At 37.8% G+C, this 23,178-nt stretch overlaps 1 protein-coding gene across 2 annotated transcripts in view; it reads right to left on the reverse strand.

The window, feature by feature from the left end:
• Nucleotides 1–17,682, reverse strand: part of LOC121371460 — a 57,209-nt gene extending 39,527 nt beyond the window's left edge. Inside the window, exons 1-6 of one of the 2 annotated variants that reach the window (XM_041497362.1) lie at nucleotides 17,534–17,682; nucleotides 10,682–10,786; nucleotides 9,255–9,310; nucleotides 6,427–6,553; nucleotides 5,131–5,253; nucleotides 1,800–2,452 (exon numbers count right to left, since the gene is read on the reverse strand). In XM_041497362.1, the coding sequence (XP_041353296.1) occupies nucleotides 2,433–2,452; nucleotides 5,131–5,253; nucleotides 6,427–6,553; nucleotides 9,255–9,310; nucleotides 10,682–10,786; nucleotides 17,534–17,588 (486 nt within the window). In that variant the 5' untranslated portion in view covers nucleotides 17,589–17,682 and the 3' untranslated portion in view covers nucleotides 1,800–2,432. Of the gene's footprint in view, nucleotides 1–1,799; nucleotides 2,453–5,130; nucleotides 5,254–6,426; nucleotides 6,554–9,254; nucleotides 9,311–10,681; nucleotides 10,787–17,533 lie in introns of those variants that run through there. The other variant, XM_041497364.1, reaches the window with a different exon arrangement.
• Nucleotides 17,683–23,178: the final 5,496 nt, after the last annotated feature.

A 23,178-nucleotide genomic window follows, 5' to 3' on the forward strand; every position in this document is an offset into this window, starting at 1 on the left:
AATGGGGCCCACCGACGAGGATCGATCCTAGATCGACCGCGCAAGGGATCTTATATATGCATTATCCTATAGACAGGAATCACTTACCACAGTTTTGATATACCAGTCGTAGCTCACTGGCTGGAGAGAAAAATGGGTTCACCGACGGGGATCGATCCTAGACCGACTTGGCATCAGGCGAGCGCTTTACCACTAGGCTACGTCCCGCCCCCATGTCCAGTCATGGCTGGTGTAAACTGCGAGACGTCAATGTCGACCGTTGGTATACTACAGACAATACTATAGACAGCACACAGCCGTCGCTTACAAGTGTGCCGAAACTGGCGGAATGGGAAGTGGTGTAGTAGTACTGTTGCCTAGGTTACATTAGATTATTTGTTTAACGACACCCCAGCACGATCAATATGTTGCCTAGGTTTTCGTATTTTTCCCAACAGAAAATAAAAGTAGCAAAGGACTATGTAGAATGCGAAGACATGTTTTACTCATTATGTAGGTTTTAGTAATTTCGTACATGTAGTTATTGGGCACAACGTGCACGACGTGGTATTTGTGGAACCATCATGGAGTACATCAGTCCTGCCGGTCACGGACGAAGGATTACATAGTCCTCAGCTACTTGTATTTCCTGTTGAGACAATACGAATCCTAGGCAACATTACTGCCACGCCACTTCTCATGCCGCCAGTCTCTCGGCACAAATGTAAACAAATAACTACGGCTATGTGGTGTCTATAGCAGTATAGGTCTCACTTCAGTAAGACCCTCTTGAGACAACAAAAGAGGTGGAACGTGTATTCCACGTATATGCACCTTCTCGCCAGTACCTCCACGAACTCGTATTATAATAACGAGACAGACAGATAGACATATAAGTTTATTAACGTGTTACATTATGAACATCACATATAAACAAAATAAAACAAATATGAAAACCATGTTGAAAAGAAATTAATCTAAAAAGTAACAGCGTAGCCCGAAAATCTCCCAGTGCTGCCGAATCCTGTTGCATTTTACCCGCCAGTATCTCCAATCTGATTAAAATTAGCTCCACTATTACATGTGGATCTAACACCAGCCAGTTGGGAGCTCATGTCCACCAATCAAAACCTTACTTGCAGAATACTGCCAGTGATTTAAAAATAATTTGAAAACATTCCGAATTATCCTGAGGGTATACGACATGTTTCGTGTGAATTACGAATGCCTTAAAACATGTTTTATTTTATAAAATAAATAATTTGTAATGTAAAACTGAAGACTGATTTAGTTGGGTTTTTTTAAATAAATAAATAAATCATTTTTAATGTAAAATTGAATACTGATAACCCACCCCGTACGTACTGGTATGGTTCGCTGTACTGCGGCCACTAAAATAGACTCGCCCGATATTTTTAGAATTTGTATGCTCCCAAATAACGTTATAAAATGCAAAGTGTGATTGGTCAATATTTAAATTATTATTTACAGATGAAATGTTACCTGGACATTGGGGACTACGCAGTTTTGTTAGCAATCCGATTAAAATTAGTTCTACTGGTCTAAATAAGGCATTCGTAATTCACATGAAACATATGTATACCCTCAGGATAATTCGGAATGTTTTCAAATTATTTTTAAATCACTGGCAGGATTCTGCAAGTAAGGTTTTGATTGGTGGACATGAGCTCCAACTGGCTGGTGTTAGATCCACATGTAATAGTGGAGCTAATTTTAATTAGATTGCAGTATCTCGACATTAAAACGTGCATCAGTCAGGTAATAATAAACAACGTAAAACACAACAAACACGTTTTATATTATGTTTCAACAGAATATACTATATGTACAAGTACTAAACATAAAAATAAATCTCCGCCTTTAAAAAAAACCAACACCTTATAATCTTATAAATTGCATCTTCAGCATTACAATATTCTTAACACAATTTCATATAATTCCAAACACTTGACATATATTAACATATAATATCTAACCAATATATTGCCCCAAGTAAATATCTGAAAGAACTAAATTTAACAAATAAACATTTGCACCACTGAAATATTAAAATAAGTATCTGCATAATCCAAGTATCACACACTAAATGTCAAACTACATTAAACTGAAAATGTAGGCTCTATTCAGAGATATGTAAGTACATTAGGCATATAATAAAAGGAAATTCCCTATTAGGTTAGTTGGTAATAGGTCAGCTTTATATAAAATATGCTAATAATAACAGCCTTCTGAATAAACTTCATGTTACATGCTGCATTACAATGTCATGTACACTGTGCATAGAACGTGAAAATCGGTTCTTTCTCAATCCATTTCTCGATCCTTCCTTTTCATATTTGTATATAACCAACACTCAGTGTTGAATATATGTGTAGACGACACTCCGATATCCCTCTTTGGTTCTTGAAAACTAGGCAAAATGTCCATGTTGACTAAAATGATCTGCAGTGACCTGAAAACCGAAACAATCATCAATTATTTCATCGACACTCGAGTCTAACCAACTCCTTTAATATCTAGAGATTAATACACAAATGTATGTTATTTACGAAAACTATTAAATACGTTTGCGAATTTCCTTACACGTTCAAGATCATAGAAAATAATACAATTCTAAATCCAGTTTGTTCAACCAGTAAACACGAAATTTCGATAACGGATTAATAATTAGAGCGCATATATCCGTATGAAGGTTGGAATTTGTCATAGGTACAAACAAACCCTTCCAACAATTCTGATACTCGTGGTAATTTCATAAAAATGAGATGTAGCAAGCATTTAATGCTTGCTATATTTATAGAACCATTACGTTTATACCATATGAATAATGACCGAAAATGGTAGTAAACACTACTGCTATAATGCATTTAAAGTCAAGACTAGACTCAAGGCTTTGAGAGTTTAGAGGCATGTAACTTAGTTAAACTCTGCATGTTAAACATCATATAAGCACGGACCAAGATTATATTTTAGCTATGTGTTTTTATAATTAAAGGGACATTTGCTGCAATTTGTAAGATGTTATCGACTAACACAGACTTTTTAACGATTGTAATTACAATATTAGTGGCTGTATATTAAACATGTTTCTTAACGTTATTGTATTTGTACTAGGTTCAGTTTCATTTTATTTCCTAAAATATACTTTTTTCGTACGTATGAAAGTATTTGAAGACAAAGTCCAGTTGGGCCTTCTTACAAATATTAAGACGACCAAAAACACATTAAATATACAGACACTGATAATCTAAACAAGAAGATATATTTAATATGTAAATTTAATCGTAGGAATATTTTATTAGTCGGAAACATCTTACAATGCAGCAAACTCAGGAATGTCCCTTTAAATGCATAGTGTCTCATAAATATGTATTAAAACACATCTATCAAGTTAACTGTCATAAATAAGGGTTATATGCAAATATCGTACATACTCTATTAGATTAGAAGTCTGTCTCTATATTTTCCAGATACTTCTAGAACCCAAATAATTGCCCAATACACCTCTTATATTAAAATACGTTAGAGCATTATACCAAACTTCAAAACGTATCATTACGTTTAAAAAGAAAGAAAGAAATGTTTTATTTAACAATGCACTCAACACATTTTATTTACGGTTATATGGCGTCAGACATATGGTTAAGGACCACACAGATTTTGAGACGAAACCCGCTGTCGCCACTATATGGGCTACTCTTCCGATTAGCAGCAACGGATCTTTTATTTGCGCTTCCCACAGGCAGGATAGCACAAACCATGGCCTTTGTTCAACCAGTTATGGATCACTGGTCGGTGCAAGTGGTTTACACCTACCCATTGAGCCTTGCGGAGCACTCACTCAGGGTTTGGAGTCGGTATCTGGATTAAAAATCCCATGCCTCGATTGGGATCCGAACCCAGTCCCTACCAGCATGTAGACCGATGGCCTAACCACGACGCCACCGAGGCCGGTACATTACGTTTAGATCCGGATAAGAAAGGAAATGTTTTATTTAACGACGCACTCAACACATTGTAATTTCGGTTATATGGCGTCAGATATATGGTTAAGGACCACACAGATATAGAGAGAGGAGACCCGCTGTCGCCACTTCATGGGCTACTCTTTTCGATTAGCAGCAAGAGATTTTTTATATGCACCATCCCACAGACAGGGTTGTACATACCACGGCCTTTGATATGCCAGTCGTGGTGCACTGGCTGCAGCAAATACGGGTACCAAACCGTATCAATTCATTTTGGTCTCAATTCACACATGTGGACTGAACAGCAAGCTTATGGGTCAGTACAGTTTTGGATTCTGATGTGCCAGTTCAGTTCAGGATCATGTAGATCACATAGTGCAAGTCATGTGACATTCCATTTGCAAAATGGCGGCGTTGTGTGAAATGAAAAATTGCTGTATTTTTTGTTTACATAGTAATGCCACAAGGAAGCGACACATCGAGCACAAAAAAAAACTTTAGAAGGAAGGAAATGTTTTATTTAACGACGCACTCAACACATTTTATTTACGGTTATATGACGTCAGGCATATGGTTAAGGACCACACATGTATTGAGAGAGGAAACCCGCTGTCGCCACTTCATGGGCTACTCTTTTCGATTAGCAGCATGGGATCTTTTATATGCACCATTCCACAGACAGGATAGTACATACCACGGTCTTTGTTAAAACCAGTTGTGGAGCACTGGCTGGAACGAAGACATGCGTGTACGCGACCACGAAGGCTAGTGTTCTTGATGATGGAACTGTTATCGACACGCTCCATTTGGACAGTGCCTCGTCTCTCGTTTTGCTTTTAGAGCGAGAAGGAACTTCCCAGTTTCCCACAACACATGTATGACGTCATTTATTGGAATTCCCCACAACAGGGCCTCTCGCAAGCGTATTAAATTGTGCGTGTGTCTCGGTCCAAAACGTACTGATCTGCATTGAGTGGCGGTGTGTCAACGGCGATTCCTAATGCACATCAGTACGCACTGGCACGCATTGGACAGAACCGTATTTAGTGTGTCAACGGTATTATTGTTTTCAGTGATGTTTCAAAATATGTTAACTGCCAGTGCTAGCTTACTCTCGGAGTTAAAATAGACGTTTTAACGTTAATATTACAGAATTACAAACCCATTTCTCCAAGCTGATCGGATTTTCCTGGAATCCTTGCGCAATAGTTCCCGAATCCACACGGACATGTTTGCACTACACCGGCAGGAGGCGTGGCTGTGTAGGGATCGCTAACATAACAGTCTGAAACATTAAATAAAGTTAAAAGTTTGTTTTGTTTAATGACACCACAAGATTGATTAACAATCGCTTATTGAATGTGAAACATTTGGTAATTCTGACATATATTCTTGGAGAGAAAATCAGCTACATTTTCTCATTAGTAGCAAGGAATGTTTTATATGCACCATCCCGCAGACTTTGATATACAAATCGTGGTGCACTGGCCTTAGCGAGAAATAGCCCAATGGGCCTACAGACGCGGGTCGATCACAGACAGACCACGCATCAAGCTAGCTCTTTACCACTGGGCTACACCCCGCATGAACCATTAAAGAAATGTTTCAGTTAAAACACAAATGTACTGATTATAATACGTACGCTAGCCTAAAATCTATCAATTACATTATGTTTCTATAGATTAATTAATTAATAAGTTAATTGGTTAGTTAGTTTCATTCATCCATTCACCTATGTATCCATTCAAATATCTTCGCAACTATGTTCTCTTAACGAACGAAATGACTGATTTATATGACTAATAATAGGGATGATGACAAAACTAATTATTCTCTCAAACAATTGATAGTTTGAAAGACTATTTTATCAGTATGACCAATTGTAATAAGAGTTGCGTCCCTTGTTCTATTTATGAGTATTAACATAACTGCTACTCTAATGCGATAAAATGAGTTCGCTTCTTTTGGTATTTATAAGTTTCAACGACCAATGTATTTGCTATTTCATTTGTTAAAGGGTGTTACCAAAAACCGTCCTTCTCTGGGCAAGTTGTACCTCATCTTCGCAAGCCACGGTATCATTCTATATACAAACTGTAGTATATGGCAATTCGTTATGCAGTATACTATATGGAATGCTACCTTGGCTTGCCGAGATTGTTGTACATTAAACAATATTCCACAGTTGTCAAACAATTCTTTATGTTATAGAAACAGATCGCCATGAATAATTACGACTTTTTTCTTTGATAACTTATAATTAAGGCGCGTGTGCAGGAGGAGGTTTCGGCGGTCGAAATCCCTCCCTTATCAAGCACATTTTCTTTTTTTCTAAATATATTTTCCAAGAGAGAGTGATTAGACCGCCATATAATCTTCGGTCGCCACAATTTAGACACCAACCCCGGCTATCATGCCTTGACACGTGCCTGTAATTTCAATATGTATGACGTGTTACCTGCCGACATACTTCCCATCTTCTGACAAACTCCTGACGTAGCACCTGGTTGTCGGTTGACACAGCAATGGCTGGCAGGGCAGTCGCTTGGGGAGGTGCAGGTGTTTACACTACGGAGGGGAGCAGCCTGTGTACAAATATGATACGTCATCGAAATATAAAAAATGTCCACTGTTTACCAGGATTAAATATTTCTGTGTAAGATTTTATGGAACTTGGAGAAAAAATGATATCCCCCCCCCCCAAATTTTTTTAAAAATAAACCCCCACAAAATAAAACAAAACAAAAGTATTAAGAAAAAGCCTAACCACTTTAAAAAACAAAACAAAGCGGAAAAAAATCCCAAAACAAACAATAAAAATAACTCCACTATTTTGCTTTATCTCGCTAGAACATTAAATATTTTAGTTCAGTTTTTTCCAAGAATATTAAATATTTTATTTAACTTATTGTTAAATTATTTAATGAACATATTATTAACTTCTTTCTAGAATATTAAATATTTGCTTACTGACTTGCTAGAATATTAAACGTTTTACTTAACTCATAAGTTATTAGAAACTGATATGTATACATTTATAATGAAATCGTTAATGCATTAAACTAGGTGTCTAAACATTTAACTGAAGGCAACAGTGATACTCACAAAAATGTGCCTAGGTGGAGAAACTATTACTTCGATCAGCAGCACATTCGCTATAGACAAGATTCGAAGCTAACACAATCGAGCTACTTGCATGCTTGTGATGTACATGTGTGTACATCTAATCCGTATACGTAAATCTCTACTGTATAGTACGTTATCAATTGTGTATTAGAATGCACAAGTCTATGTATTCCATAGATCACTTATCTAAAGTTTATTTTGTTTAACGACACCACTAGAGCACATTGGTTTATATCACCGGGTATTGGATGTCAAACATATGGACAGTTTTGACACGTAGTCAAAAGGCTTATATGGATTTGGATGCAGCGCGTGCGTGCGGTCCGGCTAAATATTTCAATGAGTGTCTAGACTGGACGGATGCGATGCGTGCGTCTAAAAACACATGCGGCCAGCAGCAATGAAATACTTGTGGTATGTATGCCCACAATTCAAGCCGGAGACGTAACAGTCTGACCACACGCACTCGCCACATCTTGTCTATATGAGTGTGACGGTACATGCTCTTATTTCTTTTCGCCTCTGGCGATATTAATTGTTTTAGAGGGCCGTGTGCAGTCTCAATATGCACTTAAGCCCAGGTGGGCACTTTGTTACGTAATACCTCCGCGCGACCGTGGTCGAGCTGTGCCTAATACACACCAAGCCCAGGTGCGGAGGCCATGTGGCCAGTAGTTACGTATATTTTTGGCGACTAGGCGTCAGCAAGTCTGGCCATCTAAGGAAAATTGTCGTCTTGGTCGCTGTGGAAATATCACTTGTAGGTATTCGGTGCCGCGATGTACCCCCTGACGATATTCGGTTTTTATGATAAATAGCTAGGGTTTTAGTGATATGGGGGAGAAACAAATGGAAGGCTCCAGGGGATCGTTGTCCGTCCGGACTGGTAAATATTTTATTTCTGCTCTGTGTATAACCTTGATGTGATTGATGTGACTTTAAATATTTTAATACTGTATTATACCAATATTATTTAGACGGTGCTGCCGGTAATCTGACGCAGTAAACTGTAGGGTCACTGTTCTAATATATATAAAGCTTAACCAGTCATCCTAGAGTACCTAGGTAAACTGTAGGTTATTGTCTTTATTGTGATAGGTACCAGTATTAAGTCTGTATTACAAGGTTACTGAATGAGTAGTTAAGGGTTAATTAAAAATTAACCAGTTAGGAATAGAGTTGTAATTCCTTTACTAATTAAGTTCCCCTGGAAGCGTTTCTCAATTATAACACGTGTGGGTGTTGTGTCACGGTGTAGTGATTAGAATATTATGTAAACTAGACACCTAGAGATTAACTAATTAAGTGATCAGTTCTGGGTTGTTACTATTTGTTGTGTTAATGAACTACTGCGGCAGTACATTTGTCAGCGTAGATTAATACAGATTCCAAAGTGTATTGTGTTTTTGTTGTGTTTTCTAGTGAACTAACGGGCTATATTATATATACTTTATATAAGATCTTATCTCTGATCATAACTAGACGAGCCACGCGGGTATAACTGCCCGTTACAGAGAAATCTAATAGATATACAGTTAGGAGAGAGATTTGGATAATCGTGTGTTTCATTCAGTTACGGGTATTATAGGATCCCCGTGACAATGAGCATTTAGAGGAAATCCGCTAATTTTTCCATCAACAGGGGATCTATTATATGCACTTCTCCACAGACAGGACAGCACATAACACGGTATTTGATGTACAATTCGTAGGGCACTGGGCCCAGTTTCACAAAACATCTTAAGCCTAGTTTTGCACGTAAACGTAAATCTACGACTAAACCACAATTTTTATTACCATGATAGTACAACAAATATAGCTAAAACTACACGTATGTCATTTTCTTTTGTCCTTAAAATACTCCATCTTCTGTAATGATGTGATTTTTTGCGTGAAATAGATGCCAAACACGTGTAAACGTATGGCTGGTATAACTGCTAGTGGCAGACGTAAACTTACGATGTTTTGTAAAATAAGACCCCTGGTTGGGAAGTGAAACATCCAATAAGAGCATAGGTCCACTGAAGTGGTTCGATCCTGCGGCACAAGGAGCTCTGGTGAGCGCTCTACCAACGTATAATCGTTTAAAATCGACCTTCGTTCATAGTTATTAAAATATTATATAATTATATCTATATTGCTTTTATTATTCATACTTACCATGCTTAGTCTTGTACACCGCTTTATACACCAAATTATTGTACAGCACTTAGAACCTAAAATGGACCCAAAAACAAAATATTACAATGTTATCATTGGTACCATCCATCTGGTTTCAGTCAATGTCCATACTTAAAGCCGTTCTAGAAACAATTACAAGGAGTGAATGAATGAATGAATGAATGAATGAATGTTTAACGACACCTCAGCACAAAAATATACATCGGCTATTGGGTGTCACAAATGGTTAAGTATATGAAAATATTATTTATACAATTATGTAAAAACACAGTGTAAAGCGCTGTGTGGAAAATACAATACAATACAAATATCAAGGAAAGTATATTTTAAAATTTGGTATCGAAATCTGTGTTTTAATTTTTTTTAAATTAATTCAGGGTGGAATTTAAAAAGATTCCAAAACATTTCTGTTGCCAAATATATCATTTCTCGTCGGCTTTAGATGATTACAGTCCACCAAAATGTCGCGTACAGTCAGTGTACACTAACAATGTTCACACAGAGGAGGGGCCTTCATGAGGAGGAGATGGAAGAAAGGAAGGAAGAAATAATATATTTAACGACACAGCACATTTTTATTATGGCGTCAGACATGGTTAAAAACTACAAAGCTAATTAGAGAGGAAACGCGCTGCCGCTAGTCCATGTGCTACTCTTTTCGAACTGTATTATATTTCGTTCCTGTCATTCAAGTAAAAATAATCCTCAAATTTGGGCAAGAACGAGAGATATTCGAGTAAAATGAGATGCCCTGAAACCTTTTTCCACCATGTGTTACCTATATCCTTCCCACAATATTAGTTGTAATCCATGTAAAAATGCATAGTGTTTCGTTGCAACCTTATAGAACTGTTTGGTAGAAATGATAATATGTGTAAATGATGTTATTCAGATTCGGGCATATTCGTTTAATTCGGGCAAAAAGCAGCCCGTACTCCCTATGATCCGTCCCAGGTCAGTTCTCTGGTCATGCCAGTTGATGTGCCTACCGGCCTCGGTGACACAGTGGTTAACCCATCGGACTACAGGCTGGTAGGTTCAGGTTCGCAACCCAGTACCGGCTCCAACCCAGAGCGAGTTCTTAAGGGCTCAATGGGTAGATGTAAGGCCACTACACCCTCTTCTCTCTCACTAACCAACTAACAACTAACCCACTGTCCTGGACAGACAGCCCAGATAGCTGAAGTGTATGCCCAGGACAGCGTGCTTGAATCTTAATTGGATATAAGCACGAAAATATGTTGAAATAAAATATATATTCTTTATTTCATTAGGTCAAATGGCCAGTTGAAATGAAATGAAAATGGACGTGCCTGAACCCATTGGTGTATATGGGTACTCAAATAGAGTTCCAAGTCCAAGTACTCCTATGTCTAGTGTACTGCGGTTAGTTTTAAAGGGCTTACCTTGAGTGCACTGATCGTCTCTTTGACAAGTGGACAGATACAAAGACATAAACTGTGAACCACAGTGTAGTTGTAGTCCACTGGATGGACATTCGGAAGAACCGTCTGGAACAGAATAGAGAGAAACATTACATACATGCACACGAACGGATAGATTTTAAAACGAAAAAAAAAGAAGTTTATTTTGTTTAACGACACTAGTAGATTACGTTGATTTATTAACCATTGGCTAGTGGATGTCAAACATTTGGTAATTCTGACAGGAAGTCATCAAAGAAAACCTGATACGTTTTTTCCTAATGCAGCAAGGTATATTTTATATGAACTTTCCCACAGACAGGAAAGTACATACCACGGCCTTTGGACACTTGTGGTGCACTGGTTGAAAACCAGAACAAAAAACAATCTGTTGAATTGATCCACTGTGGTGATTCGATCCTGCGACGCAAGCACCTCAAGCGAGCACTCAACCAACTGAGCTAAATACCGCCCCAAACGACAACAGAGCACGAATAGGGCCTAATACATCGTAGCGTAGCGTAAACTCTATTAACGTGCCTCTATCCAATTAAGGTTCAGGCACGTCTCTCCCACACCCAGTCTCTGGCATGGCCAGTGGTCGAATGTGGGACAGATAATTTACTTTTTAATGGGGCAATTTTGAATTATTTATAAAAGGCATAGGGCGGATTTTGATGCGTCGTTGAAATAACCTATGGTATTTAAATAAAAATTAATTTTAATTACTTTAGTGTGACGCTTGTTTTTGACTGGGCATTTCCAAATAGGTAAATGAAAAATGAAAAATTACACAATTTATATGCCTAAGACTAAGATTGAAAAAGATTATATACCCTAGACTCATCCAAAACTATGCCTTCGGGCCAAAACCAAAGTGAAGAACCCGCCCCAAGAGAAGAACCCCACACCAAACCGACCCCAAAAAGGAGACGCCCCGGACCTACCCCGCCCCAACCATGGGTGGACTGAATAAAAACACCCGAGGACATTTATTTAATTAAAAACATCCACCCCTATACACAATTTATTATTAAAGTATATTAAAAAGAGAGAGAAAAAAAAAAAAACCCTAGGTTAAAAGACATGTTATATATAGCCCGAGCTTCAAATTATATTTAAAAACATACAACACACAATAATTAATAATAAAACACATTTACAACAAAAGTTGCTTTTAAAAAAAAATGATATACACACATTAAAAACTAAGGTTATAAGAGGTAGTAAAACGGGGAGCAGGAAAGTGTCACTGCCAGATGACACTAACCACCACCGAGCCACACAAACATACATCATACATCCACCACCAACAAACTACACATTAAAATAACTATATACAACAACGGCAAACACTAAAAACTAAAAAAACAAAAAACAAAAACAAAAACACAACCCCCCCCCCCCGAAAAAAAAAAAAAAAAAACAAAACAACAACAACCAAACAAACAAAAACAACAACACACACACCCCCCCCACCCCCCACAAAAAAAAAAAAAAAAAAAAACGTTCCTGCATGTCATAAATAGTAGTACTAGAGTTAAACCAGCAAGGGCGTGGCGCCCAACTTTTAAAAAAAGAAAAAAAACAAAGGACCACTATGGTCGACGCCAAGTAGCCAGAGGAAACAGACAGCTATGCCTAATCCCAATATTTTAAGTCTTTGAAGCTAAGGGGCCTATATATGAACTCCTGTCTCCACAACATAGGAGACCAGCACTCTATCAATTTTATTTTTAATATTTCTATCTGGATTTAATAAATTTTTAATATTAAAATTCATATTATTATCATCAAAAAATCTCATCATTTTTTCCCTATTTTTGTCAAATTTTTTACAATTAAATAAATAATGGTTTACAACTGTTACAATTGGGAGATTCACTTTTCCTAATTATAAATTTAATATTGTTAAGTCCTACAGTGACTCCCATTCTTAGCTAATACATCGGCAATTGTTTAACAAAGGTATGTATAAGATAATGGTTGATTTACATAAGTATCTACAAACCTGTAACACATCTGGATAGGGCTACAATAGAACGAAACAGAGATTATGGCGTTAAAAGGGGGAAATACCCTCTAAAAATAGACGAGCCCGTCTCCGTAACTGTTACTTTTTAGAGGTACGTTCGTTTTCAGATTTAGGAAAAATGCATTTCGTGGCATTACAAACACCAGAATAACCATGAACACTTCGAATGTACAGAAATGCCTATTCTAGTACAATCTATATCGGTTATGAAAAATGAATCTAATAGTGAAAACGAGGGTCTCTCACTAATTACTCGTTCCAAATATGTAAGTTTGTGCTTTTATCAGATAATTTCACTACACCAAAATGTGACACCGTCAGTGTGCACTGACAGCCCCCCCCCCCCCCCCCCAGGATAGAGGGGAAATGTTTTATTTAACGACGCTCTCAACACATTTTATTTACGGTTATATGGCGTCAGACATATGATTAAGGACAACACAGATTTTGAGAGGAAACCCGCTGTCGCCACTACATGGGCTACTCTTTCCGATTAGCAGCAAGGTATCTTTTATTTGCGCTTCCCACAGGCAGGATAGCACAAACCATGGCCTTTGTTGAACTAGTTATGGATCACTGGTCGGTGCAAGTGGTTTACACATACCCATTGAGCGGTTATATGGCGTCGGATGAATAGAGTGGAGTTCGTTGCACACACACACACACACAACCTGTGCGAGCGTGAACAAAAACTACTCCATACTATCTTGGAATCATAAGCATTTGAGACGGAGGAAGAGGGAAGTGGGCAAAATGTCCCTTAATTCTGAAGCAAATCCTCAAATTCGGGCAAAATCGATAGAAATATTCGGTCAAAATAGCTGGCCTGAAACCTTTTCGGCATGTATTTCATCATTCTATCCCTAATATTAATTGTAATCCATATGAAAATGTGTTATTCCTTTGAGGGGGCGGGATTTAGCTCAGTCGATTTGAGTGCTCGCTTGAGGTGCTTGCGTCACAGGATCGAACCACCTCGGTGGATTCATTCAGTTGATTTGGGGGTTTTCTTGTTCCAACCAGTGCACCACAATTGGACAAAGGCCGTAGTATGTGCTTTCCTGTCAGTGGGAAAATGCATATAAAAGATTCCTTGCTGCATTAGGAAAAATGTAGCGAGTTTCCTCTGATGACTATGTGTCAGAATTACCAAATGTTTGACATCCAATAGCCGATGATAATCAGTGTGCTCCAGTGGTGTCGTTAAACAAAACAAACAAACAAACGTATTCGTTTGAAACCCTATATAGCTGTTTGATAGTAATGCTAATATGAACAAATGTCGTTATCCAGATTCGGGAATTTTTATTTTATTCGGGCAAAAATCATCCCACCCCTCAACAAAAATGGGAGCCCTTATGCTTATGTCTGCAATGGTTGTAGGGAGACTACCACTCTCCAAGTGTTAACTTTATTTAAAAAGAATCGAAAATAATCGAGTTCAACGACACAACAGCGCTGTGTTAATCAGAGTTCTTAAAATATCTATTCACGCTATTGCCGGTAGGAGAAGGTTGTTAATCTCAAAACCACGTGTCTCGGTCAGAATATCTACATTCAGCTGTCAGTACAATCACATTTTTATGTTTGCAATGTCTATTGTTTGGTATATTTATATGATATATTTGTGTCAATACAACCTTTCGGTGTTCATAAATAGAAACTGATATACATATAAGTTAAATGCATTCAGTACGCAAACTGAGGAATCCCCTAACCATGACCTGATAACACCGATATGGTTTTCTTTTCTTCGGTATGCAGGGCACCATAGATGAAAATGAATAGGGTCTACGTGTAAAAATCTTTAAAAGAATCCATACAACTAGTATTATGTCCCTGAATTGGAGCGTGATCCATGGTCACGAACTAGATGTAAACGTGTTTTCGTGTAATTCAAAACCTCTGAAACACCGAGAACACGTGCAATCTGCCGTCCGCAAAATGGTTACATCTATGTTTTCAAAGCAATTCATCTCTTCGTCGACTCTGAATGTCCTACTAGTGTGTTATCGCTTTAACATTATATTATTTTGTTTATAAATATGTATGTATGCCTACAAAATATATATGTTTGGCAAAATAAAATGTATCAATTCGCACACACAAAACAAAAATCTGAACACTGTCAGTAACCTTTTCAAAATCGTATCTATGTACATGGTAGTTAAAAGGATGTTTTAACAATATAAAAAAAAATGTCTTGGAAATGATACTCCTTATAAATTCATTCACTGTCACGGTTACATTGTCAGTTTTAAATATATCTATTATTGAAAACACTCTGACACAATCGGTCAATGTTTACAACGCAATGGCTTCACAAAGCCGACGAACCTAGAAAATGACAGCAGCGTCATTGGAGTACCTTGTTCGGTGTATCGAGAACAAATGCATTCTATACAAAGTCGCATGCGCTTTTCGCTGGCAGGTTACTTAAAACCAACTCAACGGTTGTAAAAGCGGTCAATATAATCAGCAAATCAGCAGAGTTCACAAAAATGTGACTGTCATAAAAGTTAATTTGGTTTTCAGTTAACCTTTACGAAACCTTCCTAGCAACCTGAGCGTAATAAATTGTGTGTTACAGATAATATGCTAGCTTAATAAGTATTCCCTTTGGCGAGTTCACAGCTTTAACGGTCCGATCAGAGGCGTTGTTATGCTTTCGGTATGTGTACTCGGTTAAAGGCGCAGACCCTAGTTTCAGCACGTGAAAATGGACACGAAGTTTAGTTAATCTACAAACCTGCAACACATTTCGATAAAGTTATAACAGAGAGAAGCTGAAACCTGTGATATTTAAACGGGGAAACACCGTTCTAACAATAACTTGAGCTTGTCTCGATAACTATTATTTCTCAGACGAACGTGCGTTTTTAGAATTATGAAAAATGTATTTTGGGGTATTAAAAAACCTGGATGACCAGAACTACTTCACGTGTACGAAAATGAATATTCTAAATAACTAAATGTAAGTACTTTTGATTTAAATTATCAAAAACAGCTTTAATACTGAAAACTAAGTCGTAGTGTTTAATACTAGGGTCTGTCACTTTAATTCCTCGAAGTTACTTCAACGATGCATCAAAGCGTCCGATCTCCCGCTAGGAAGACTCGGTGACATTCCCTCTCGTGGTCGTTTACATGCACTGAAAGGTATTATACAAAGAGTATTGCTCGTCAGGGTCCATTTCTTCAAACGTGATGTCAGCTTAATCAGTGGTTAAAGGAATTGTGTAAAATCAAAATGAATAATAATTTTTTTTTAAACGTAATGTTGAAAATGGAGTTACAACAACCATAGATATCCATATATAACCAAATCTAAAGTCTATTTTGTATTTGTGCAAAAATAATTAAAAGGAAAATATTAGACTAACAAATGGACCCTGATTTTCAGCTTGGTGGACAAACATGAATACCAAATCGTCGACTGTTTAATTAAACGTTGTCTCGTCCGCCAAACATAAAATATCACAGCTTACTCTTAGCAAGAACGAACGAAAGAGCCATGTCCGAGCTATCGGACATAAGCTGGTAGTACTAAGTTCGCATCCAGGTACCCTCTCTCACCTGGTCGGATTTTTACCGCTCAGTGGGGTAGTGTACGTCTAGTACTACAGATGCACGGCTACCACGAAAATGTCGTCTCTGAATAACCATTACTCCATATCTGTGACATCACAAATATTGTTCTAGTTACAAATTATTTTTCAAGAATCAACCCTAGTGAAACAATATAATTTGAACATTTTGTGCATTCAGGCCAAGGATTCGAACCCACTACTGACAGAACGTGTACATTGTAAACAAGTACAATGCTTTATTAGCCCCCGAGGCCAAACATCTACATTGTAGAATAAACATGTAATTTGAGCCTTATAAACCTGATACTGGTTATGGTAATTAATGTATTTCGACGCAATACAGCGAGTAGGGCGAGACGTAGCCCAGTGATAAAGCGTGCGCTTTGTATAGGTCTGGGATCGATCTCCATCATTGACCCATTGGGCTATTTCTCGTTCCAGCCAGTGCACAACGACTGGTATATGAAAAACCGTGGTATATGTTTTCCTGTTTCTGGGATGGAGCATATAAAAATATCTTGCTACTAATGGGGGGAAATGTGGCCCTAAGACTACTTGTCAAAATTACCATGTGTCTCACATCCAATAGCCGATGGTTAATAAACCAATGGGCTCTAGTGGTGTTGATAAACAAAACATACTTTTAACTTAAAATACAGCGAAGATTGTCGTCTACTAAATAGGAAATCAGAGATTACATGTTTAGCACATGCACCACGCTTAATGCCAGCCATCCACTGCTGTGGGTTTACTGGCGGAACCGTCTTGGGTTATTTACTTTCGTAAATATCCATTGCCATTTTAACTAATAGTCCTCTTCAAAAGTAGCAGATAGACGCTCATAAAGATTAATAAAAATGAAGTGTAGATTCATAAAAAATAATAAATTATTTCCCACGAATCTGTACCACATCGTACATTCTCCATTACTCCTAACCTACTGCTCTGGGTGATATGAGGGCGAACATCCGAGATGTGTTCCCAGGAAAACGTGATTCAATCTTAATCAGATATAAACAAAACAGTTCATAAAATGGTCTCTTAAAGGTTAACATTTCCAACCATTTTACATCTATTTAACGTCGCCGTGTAATTTCTTTCTTTTTTTCTTCTCTTTTTTCCCCGTAACACAGAAAACATGAACGTTATACTGACATATACAAATATAAACATCAAAAGTTATTTCCGTTCTACAGTGATATCTCTTACCTGTATAGACAACAAAGGCAATAAGCACGGGGATGTAGGTCAAGAAATACTTCATGGTGTTACCTGTGCCGTGGGTGATAGAGAGCGAGACAGCGCGACCACACGCTTGGAATACTATTTAAGTTGCCGGCGTACGGTTATTGTTATCAATCAAATTTTGGGTGACAGGCATGGCTCCGCCTCTTGTAAAGAAAAGGAATGTTTATCCTAGGCATACATTACACAGTGTCTAACATACGACTGGTCAAAATAGTGAAAGAGGAAACGTGCTACCGCCTCATAAACCTCCCCTTCTTAATGAAGCAAGGGACAAGATAATGAAAAAGGAAACCTGCTGCGTCCACTTAAACTCCTCTTCTTAGGGGGCGGGATTTAACTCAGTCGGTTGAGTGCTCGCTTGAGGTGCTTACGTCGCAGGATCGAACCACCTAGGTGGATTCATTCAGCTGATTATTTTTTCTCTCGTTCCATCTAGTGCACCACAACTGGACAAAAGCCGTGGTATGGTCTGTGGGAAAGTGCATATAAAAGATCCTCGCTGCATTAGGAAAAAATGTAGCGGGTTCCCTCTGTTGACTACGAGTCAAAATTACCAAATGTTTGACATTCAATAGCCGATGATTAATTAATCAATGTGCTCTAGTGATGTCGTTAAACAAAACAAACTTTTTCCTCTTCTGAATAGCAGTAAGGGATATAGTATTGGAAGAGGAAACATTCAGCCTTCACATAAATCTCCCCGTTTGAATAGCGGCAAGGGTTAAGACAATGGACGAAGAAAGATAATGAAAGAAGAAACCTGCCTTCAGCCACATTAACTACCCCTGTCGAATAGCCACAAGGGATCTTTTGTACATTTTATCATAAAAACGATAGCTCATGCCATGCTATTTGATCCCCCGCCCGCAACATTCCAGCGCGGGCGGTCCCTCCTCCCACCCACCCCCAAACCCTTTTCCTGTCCTGGACGGAGGAGCAGGCCTAGACCGACACCAACGCCCATGACAGGCGTGCGCTACAGCAGCTTGCTCTGAATGTGCATGTTAAACCCTATGGCCTCAACTGAACATCATGCTATTTGATATATAGTCGTATACCACTGGTTGTCGTTCCAGCCAGTGCTCCACAGCTGGTGTAACAAAGGCCGGGGTATGTACTATCATGTCTGTGTGATGGTGCATATAAAATATCTCTTGCTGCTAATCGAAAAGAGTAGCCCATGAAGTGGCAACATCGGGTTTCGTCGCTCAATATATGTATGGTCCTTAACCATATGTCTGACGCCATATAACCGTAAATAAAATGTGTTGAATGCTTCGTTAAATAAAATCCTTCCTTCCTTATACCACTGGTTGGTACAGGTTGGACTATACCAATTCAAATCCCATAGGCGACCATGTTAACGTTTGTGTTTAAAAACACTATATGCAATATATCAACCAAACTGTGACCCATAAATATCAGTACTACAACCCCTACCTCAAAGTATTAACTGCAGAAAATGGTACCTTTCATGGCTCATTTTCGGTATAACCAGATGTTTCTGCAACACCCCTAGTTTCGCACAAAATTTTAGTACTTTTTTTTACAGGTACCCCATACATGTTCCAAGCACAAGGCTACTTGACACGGTGGTACTACATCAAATAAAATTGCATACATTTTTAGCCCAGATGAAACTAATTTTTTTTACAACCAACACACTCACATTTATAACCAATCACAGGACTTGTGGTGTTAACTTCTCTATCAAAAGTTCGGTACACCTCGAACTTCGACCCAGCCGGAAATTAATTGGTATAGTGCAACCTACAGGAAACTATCCCAGCAGTTCCATTGTTGAGATGGATTTTATTGCAGTTTGTAGATCTGTAACTCGGAAAAGCGCTGTTTCGCTGAGTTACTCCCGTACCATTGGAGACAAATCACTGGGAGATGTTAAAAGTTTGTTTTGTTTAACGACACCACTAGAGCACATTGTTTTATTATTCATAGCTATTGAATGTCAACCATTTGATAATTTGGACATATAACCTTAGAACAAGGCCGCTACATGTTTCCATTAGTAGCAAGGGATCTTTTATATGCACCATCCCACAGACAGGATATATTTTGTTTTTCATTAGAAAAAACCCGATATTTTCATATGTATTTTGTCACAGACAAGACCGCACATACTGGTTTACAAGATAAATACAACATCGATCAAATGAATGTTCAAACTGTACTAAATAGTTAAAGCTTGTTTTGTTTAACGACATCACTAGAGCACATCGATTTATCAATCATTAATCGGCTATTGGATGTGAAACAGTTGGTAATGTTGACATACAGTCTTAGAAAGGAAATCCGCTACATTTTCCCATTAGTATCAAGGGATCTTTTATATGCGCCATCCGACAGACATGATAGTACATACCACAGCCTTTGATATACTAGTCGTGGTGCACTGGCTAGAACGAGAAATAGGCCGATGGGCCCAACTATGAGGATAATCTATCCCCGGCCTTGTATATAGCTACTTCTGTGTTATGTAACATAAATAGCCGTCTCCATTACCGTTGTATTTGTGAAAAAATCATTTTTGTACGCAATATTTAGCTCGACGGTAGGCGACTGGACATGAGCGCAGAAAGATCCTTGCGCAATGCGGCATCTGGTATGTACAACGAAGGCAGTCGGCAGTGCAGACGAAAAGAAGAGAAGCGATCAGAACGATTGGAAAGTGTTAAAAAGGCCTTGCACTTTGTATTATAAATATCTGTGTGTGTGTACGTGGGTTCGTGCGTGTGTGTGTGTGTGTGTGTGTGTGTGTGTGTGTGTGTGTGAAACAGTTCTACAAAATGCAATAAAATCCTTACAACTTTTCACTCCATCATTGCAACATCTATAGTCTTCAATATGTCCACTTGTTATGTTTCGTTCTACAGTCATCTCATTATTGAACTGCATTTATGCTTTGCTATTTATGTGTTTTGTAATAATTAATGCAATAAACTCCATAAACGTGTCCAGACAGTAACTTCAACGCGTACATTATGCATCCCTGTTAATGCGATTTGCTCTGGGCAACAACATAATCTGAGAAAGCTATGACGCAGTTAACATATCAGGTTCGCATTTAAATTGTTTTGCACTAAATGTCATCTGCAAATTAAACCGATTCACTACAAATACATAATGGGTATGGACGTGGGTGTGTATGTGCGCTTGCGTGTCCGTGTGTACGTTACATTATGGGTTTACGAGATCTAAGATTTGTGTCGTGTGTGTGTATGTGTGTGTGTGTGTGTGTGTGTGTGTGCGCGCGCGCGCGTCCAGAAACTACTTGCACGTGAGAACAAGTAGAAAAAAAAACAAAAAACAAATTCGGAAGTAGAAAGCACAAGTATTTTTCTCCACCTCAGGATTAATTCTTTAAAAAACAACTTCTACTTCTATAATGATTTATCATGACATCAAATATCATATATAAATTGAGTGGTTACTGTTCACCAATAATTTAAGAATGGGACTTTAAATTAATAATAAGCAAGAAAGGGGCCACAACTCTAAACATGTTTGATAATTTGTAATTTAATTATTATACTTTTTTTTTCTCAATAATTCCACATATAATAATACTTTTATGAACTGCGAGCACACGTTTTTATTTCCATTATAATTAATGTTATATTATTATTGTTGTTTTATGTCTACTCCGCTGTCTTACAAAAATATATTATAAAGCTCACAAACTTCAATTTCATCCGAATGTACTACACTTTATTTCCATGCCATACTAAGCTGTAGTATGCACATGTGTAAGGAAGTATAAATCGTCCAAAAAATAATAGACTGGGTAACAGGGCCTGTTCATAGCACCAATTAGTAATATTTGCATTGCTACTTTAAAAGCAGCTGTTTTATATCTGCCATATCATATGTTATATATAAACGTTGATCTAAAATTGTTAGAAAAATAGTGCCGACAACGCATATATTATGCCGTATGGTCAGCAGCAATGAATCGTTAAATAATGCACTTTACTCTTTTAATTCCGCTTTTACCCGTTGGCTCTTCATCCAATATAGCGGTAGACATTCCAGGCTCATTGCGTACAGTGGCGTAGCGAAGTGGGCCCACTGGGTCCATGCCTTTACCAATCGAAACTTTTCCTTTTTTTTTTTTTTTAATGTGTTCAATGTTATAAGATCATACATACACACATACATACATACATACATAGTGTGGGTTGCCCCACACCCCAATATGAGCCCCCCCCCCCCCCCCCCCCATCCCCAATATAAAATCCTGGTTATGTCAGTGGTTGCTTGCCTGCTCAATTCTTTAGATTTACTAAGTAAGCTTGGCCTTCACCTCGGGTGCCGGTGTAACATATAAACTGTACCAAAAACATTCAATTAATAATGCACCTGAGACCAGAAACACGTGGTAAGTTAAAAATCACAAACTAGCAACTCGTGTATCTCAAAATATGGTATAACGACATTTAATGATGTGCTGTTTTGTTATTATTGTTATTTAAAAACATATTTTAAAATTATTATTATTGTTTATTTACAATCGCGTTTTGTTTATGAATGTACTGTACATTCATAACGGATATCGCCTGGGTTATAGCCTGGGGCTCGTAAATGAATTATAATTACCATTCGGCTGTATTTTGTTATGTAAAAACATATGACACGAATGTAATATGTGTGGTGTACACACACTAACGTTCTCAAGGTAGGTCACGTGGGTGGAGAGTGAATTGTTTAAAAACATTTACTGGTGTACGTATAAAATAATACTCATCTTCAGAGTTTATAGTCACTCAAAATCTTTGCCTCCAGGCCGAGCCTTCAGAAAACAGATCGTAGAAGCAAGATTCTATCGTTAAAGTGGCAGATGCTAGTTTTTTTTAAATACGGCGTGTTTTTCAGTATTAAGTCCCTTTTTTAAATTAAAATGAGACATTACTTAAGATTTTATTGTTTAGATTATCCATTTCCGTCAAGCCGAAGAGTTTCTGGTCATTCTGGTGTTTCTAGTGCCATGAAATGCTTTTTGTTTTCATATTTTAAAAGAACCGCACATACCTCTGAGAAGTAACGGTTATGGAGACGAGCTCTAGTCTACATTTTAAGGGTATTTTCACGTTTTAACATGAAAGAGTCTTGTTTTACTCTATGGTAATTTCATCCAAATGTGTTGCAGGTTTATATATTAACCAAACTTAGTGTCAATTTTTACGGGTTGAAACTTTAAGGTCACTCTGTATGGGATCCTAAACTGGGAAGCGATCCTAGAAACTACTCGCCTTGAAGACGATGGCTTAACAGGTACATGTAGTATTCATTAATTTCATTTTGGTTTCTAAATCTATGGAATGAACAGACACTTTGTACTGGTTACACACCTCATCTATCTGGGCTGTCTGAACAGGATAGTAGGTTAGTGGCTAATTCGTCTGCACGGTGGTCTTACCCCGTTGAGCTATAAAACTCGCTTTGGTTAAGAGCCGATACGAGCACGGAACCCAGAACCTACCAGCATTAAAAAGGGTGGGGTTTTTTTAATTTATTTTTTATTTTTTTAACGACACTACGATAGCAATTGATTTATTAATCATCGGACATTTAGTGATTTTGACCATATA

Source organism: Gigantopelta aegis, chromosome 4, assembly GCF_016097555.1.
Source record: "Gigantopelta aegis isolate Gae_Host chromosome 4, Gae_host_genome, whole genome shotgun sequence".
Classification (NCBI taxonomy): Eukaryota; Metazoa; Mollusca; class Gastropoda; order Neomphalida; family Peltospiridae; genus Gigantopelta; species Gigantopelta aegis.